General features: G+C 48.6%; 1 protein-coding gene across 2 annotated transcripts in view; it reads left to right on the forward strand.

The window, feature by feature from the left end:
* LOC135817355 (FACT complex subunit SSRP1-like) overlaps window positions 1-5,000 on the forward strand; it is a 27,171-nt gene that overhangs the window by 18,434 nt on the left and 3,737 nt on the right. For both annotated transcript variants that reach the window (XM_065330523.1, XM_065330525.1), the window contains exon 14: window positions 4,407-4,494. In XM_065330523.1, the coding sequence (XP_065186595.1) occupies window positions 4,407-4,494 (88 nt within the window). The remainder of the gene's footprint in view (window positions 1-4,406; window positions 4,495-5,000) is intronic.

A 5,000-nucleotide genomic window follows, 5' to 3' on the forward strand; every position in this document is an offset into this window, starting at 1 on the left:
TGAAGTGGTGTTTCCAGTGCACACACACACAGGTGTAAAACATAGATGAAAATGAAGGGACTTAGCCATGTTGCGAGGCGGCAACAGAGAAAGCGAAGAAGGATCATTGTAAACTATCAACAATTTCATCGTGGAGATTTGGATCAGATAGCACGTGCTTGAAGGCAATAGAATGCTATGAGATTCTGAACAACGTTGAGCTGAGCTATGTAGTTCCTGCTCCTTGATGATCGAGCAAACAAACAAGGATTTCTGTCAGGATTCTACTCACACATTTGGATATGACAGGTTGTGGGCAATTCCGCGCAAGAATTCCAGTGATGGTCTGCCTTCAAATGAGCTTACCAGTGCTCTCAGCCGTGTGTCGCGATGTTGGTACTTGGTACGTTTCTTGGGCGGTGCCTCGCCTGCAACAAGACGCTCGAGCGTGTTGTCTGTTGCCTTTTGCTCCGTCTTCACTCCCTCAAGCAACTTCCAAATAGTCTGATGACTACATGTAATGTTTGAAGAGAAACTGAGATGCCAACCCTCGATCTTGTTGTTGGTCCTGTCGTCGTTGTTTAGCGTCCGCTCGTGCACGTTCCACAGCTTTGGGAGGAAACGAAGGGGTTCTACGCTCGCCGTTCTGCCTAAGTTGGCCGATGTAGTATTCTTCGAAGTAGTTCAACAGCGGATCCAGGCATCGGGGGCATTGCTGTCCAGAACTTCAAAGTAGTCAATGACATCTTAATATCTATGTACGGAAGCTCCCATTGACAGCAGAGGCCCTTTCTTGCAAGCTCCCGGTGTTCGCTGACGACATGACGTTGTATACCAGCAGACGTACACAAGCTGAGGTCATCGCTACCGTTACTGATTCGTTATTTGCAATTTCTGTGGATCTAGACGAGCTTGGGTTGCGCATTGATACAACAAAGACTGTAACTTTAATGATTTCTAAGTCTTCACAACCCCTCTCAAATCCAATTATTTTTAACCAACAACCTCTGACTCAAGTGTCTAGCACGAGAATCCTGGGAGTCATTGTAGACAGTGATGTTTCTTGGTCTGGTCACATAGACTTTGTCGTTAGGAAGACTTGCACAAAAGTTGGCGCTCTTCGACAGTGTTTTCGGCAACTAAGTTTGAAGGCAACACGGCAGTTTATCCTCTCTGTTATCCTGCCTGACTTACTATACTGCTGCTCTTGCTTTGCAATGAAGCTATCCGCCAAGGACCGACAGCGACTCTCGTCCGTTTATCGTCGTGCTGTACGCCCTGCTTGTGGCTCGAAACTACAAGATGACGTCATGCCGCCGTTAGCTAGATTGTCGATTGATCCGTTTGAACATTACCTTATTCGTAGCATTGCTAAATTAATCCATGTTAATCATGTCGTTTTCCCTCTCCGAAATCTGACGGACCTTTTCCCTCAAGTTTCAACCGGCCCTAGGACAACAAGAAGCTCTTTTAATGCTGCTATTGCAATATCTAAATTCCGGACGACTGACGGTGTCAATTCCTTTTCAAATCGTGCTGCACTGTTCTTTAATTCTTTGCCTGTGGAGTGGCGCACCCAGCACCGCACTTCTACATTTGCTAAGCACCTTCAGACCATGCTAAAAGACGCAGCGTCTTTTCAGAAGTATTTTGATCTTCTTTTCAGCAAACGGCCTCATTGATCTGCATCGCTTGTATTATATACCTGTGTATACTGCTTACTGCTGCTTTATTGTTCCAAGTATCAGTTTAGTTTAGTTTAAACATTTCTTATTAGGCCACCTAGAATTAATTCGTTGTGTCGGGTCACTTCACTCATCCGTACCAGGGTCGGTCGGTCGGGTTTATTTTTTATTTTATTATATTTTTATTTTGGTTACTGCCACGCGCGCCATATATATATGGCCATGTGCATACATAATATTGATAATATCGAATAGCTTTTGTCCATCAAGCCAGTCGATCAAATCTAGACGATCCAGCGCCTTCAGATCTACATTGTAGGTCCCCAGCTAGCTCCAGGATCAGATCTTGACCTTGCTAGCAAACGAGTCCAGGGGCGTGCTCGGCCCCCCAAGTAGGGGGGTGCACGGGAGCCGAGGGGAGCCCCCCCCCCCCCCCGGCAATTTTCTGCAATTTGTTTGCAACCTTTCTTGAATTTTAGAGCATATTTGCATACATTACAATTGCAATTACCCAGATTGAAATTTTTTGGGGGTTGCACGTGCCCCCCGTGCCCATCGCTGAGCACGCGCCTGGAGTCTGACGAGCAGCTCTCACCAAAACTTCTGTCAATGAGCGACACGGTGGCGGAGCTGATGTTGTTTCAGGACCGATCGCGGATCGGAGAATACAACGTCGTCACCAAGCGCTGCAGCCTGTCATTTGGCTGCTTTTGACTCTGACTCTGTGATCGACGTCTGGACTAGTCACTGCTATTATTTTAGGACATACTACTAGCTAGCCTAGTCATGTACGTACATTTGCATACACAATAAAAAAAACATTTTGCGGTCGGGTGAAAAAAGACGGTCGGTCGGGTGACCCGAAACAGCAAATTTATTCTGGGTGGCCTTATTATTTTTCTCGCCCCACACCCCTCTACTCTGTTATCGGCCCTCTTAAGAGATGTGTTCATCACTGTTGAGGCTTCCGATGGAAAAGAAAAAAAGAAATACATCTCCTGTTGGCATAAAGGCGAGCGCCGGAATCATTTTGCATGCAAGAGCGAACTCCGCGTTCGTGGTGTAGAGCTCCAGCATCTCTGCATTGCGCTGGATATGTCGGTACACGTTCTGCGAAAGGTGAAAGAAACATCCAGTGCACTCGGCGTCAGGAAATTTGGACTTGATGGCATTAATCATGCCTAACTCGAAGTCCAACATCACCGTGCTGGGATTGAGATCTGGCCTGCTGTCCAACAAAGCCGACAAATATCTCTCGTAGCACAGTTGAGTCTTGCTTGGAAGCAAGGCATACACGCGAGGGATGTTGGTACCCTGATGCAAGCCATGGACAGTGTATAGTTGGAGAAACAGCCTCGGAACAGTCTTGAATGTGCCGTCCACGTACCACGCGTCCCACTTCTCTAATATGTCCAGGCCTTCCTTGGTAGCGTACACCAGGATGCGGTGATCCCGGACGCAGCACCACTGTCGTGCAACAAAAAGTCGTCACCGTTCGCCGTGGTGGTGTACTCTTGAGGGATGACGAGCTCCGTTAGTGAAGTCGGATTTGGGGGAGCATTGCCTGCTCAGACTCTCATGCGTTGAGCGGTCCTTTTCAGAACACTTTCGGATGGCAGACACCCAACCGTAGCAGGTGAAGCAGAGTTTACAGCGGCCGTGACAATTTGATGCGTGGACTCTTGCGATGTGGCAGCCCGCGAGGATACTTGGTCCCGTACTTTGGCTACGTCCCCACGCATGGCATCCGGAGCATGAGTGTGGTTGCCAGTTACCGCCGTCACCAGCCCGTGCCTTGTCCTCATTCTTCCCTTGCAGCTCAAGGCATCCTTCTCCTCGCACTTCCAGTAAACTACTCCATCCTTTCCAACCTTGTCCACAACGTAGCCATACCCGCGGTGAATGAGCTTTTCTTTTCCACGCTTGGTGGTCGTCTTGAGATCCACTTCCATCATCAGTTCTCGTAGTTGCTTGAAGAACATCAACAGATATGCCTTATATGGTTGATTGTTTGGAGGGCACACCTATATGTAATAAAGTTTTTGTTTTGATCCATCTGTTAGAATTGCACCACCACGCTCACGCCATGGAAAGCTTTCGCTCCCTTCACTTGTTTGTGTCCTCGCCCATGTTCGCCTTGCATTTGCACATTTCCCTTCCCCTTCGTTTGGTTTTGTTAGGTATAATTAGAGGTCGATTTCGTGTCATTCGACGAAAATCCCACACCTCGACAAAGGTTGTCTATGAAAATACCTTTCGTCTAACCTGTCACTCTGCGAGACGTTCACACGTCGAAAAGGACAGTCACCTAATGGGCCAGTCAACGAAATGCCTTGGGGACGAACAGGATTCGACGAACAGTCGTTCGTCGAAAATTCTGTGGGCTGTGTGACTGCTATGGAAAAAAATCAAAGTAAATCGATCCCTGAAGTACATTCACCAAGTGTCTACCTAATCACAAAATTGACGCCACAGGCTGACTGACTCCGGCGCAAACCCTGACAGTAGTTAGTTATCATGTATGACAGAAGCTATTGTCTTGGCGTGCAGTGCAGTGGCATCACTGAGTGTCTTCTTAACTGTTACTGCATGCTGCCCGTGGATGGCTGTAGTAGCAGCACATTGCTCATGTTTGATCACAGTGAGCAGTTGGGCACGTTCTTACCTGATCTATTGAACTGGACTTAGCTTTCTTTTACGTCGTTGCCGTGTGGTTTGTTTGTGCGGTTGTTGCCTGTATAGGTTTGATTCTGATGCTGTGTTGTCGAGTGATGAGGAGAATGCAGCCAAGACAGTCCCGGCTGTGGATGAGAGCAAGAAGAGGAAGAAGGTAGGTGACATAGGAGAGCTGTTACAGTGAATACCTGTGTGTGTGTGTGTGTGTTTGTGTGTGTGTGTGTGTGTGTGTGTGTGTGTGTGTGTGTGTGTGTGTGTGTGTGTGTGTGTGTGTGCATGGTGTGTGCATGGTGTGTGTGTGTGTGTGTGTATGTGTGTGTGTGTGTGTGTGTTTCACCATCAGTGTGTTCGGTCCATTGTGGGTATCGGTCGTCGTCAACAGTGGGATGATCGGATCTCAACGGCCACATTAGCAGCTACATTCGGTGTTGACCCTGATATCACCCGCATCATCCGCCGCCACCGGCTTCGTTGGCTGGGTCACGTCGGCAGGATGGACGACTCACGCGCACCGAAGCAATTGCTGTTCGGCGAGCTGCCTGCCCCCCGTCCTCGTCACGGCCCGAAGAAGAGGTGGCGAGATGTGGTATCGACTGACCTGGCGGACCTCGGCGTGACCACCTGGCTTGAGAGTTGCCATGATCGTCCCGGCTGGGGACG

Source organism: Sycon ciliatum, chromosome 5 (genome assembly GCF_964019385.1).
Source record: "Sycon ciliatum chromosome 5, ocSycCili1.1, whole genome shotgun sequence".
In the NCBI taxonomy this organism is placed as follows: Eukaryota; Metazoa; Porifera; class Calcarea; order Leucosolenida; family Sycettidae; genus Sycon; species Sycon ciliatum.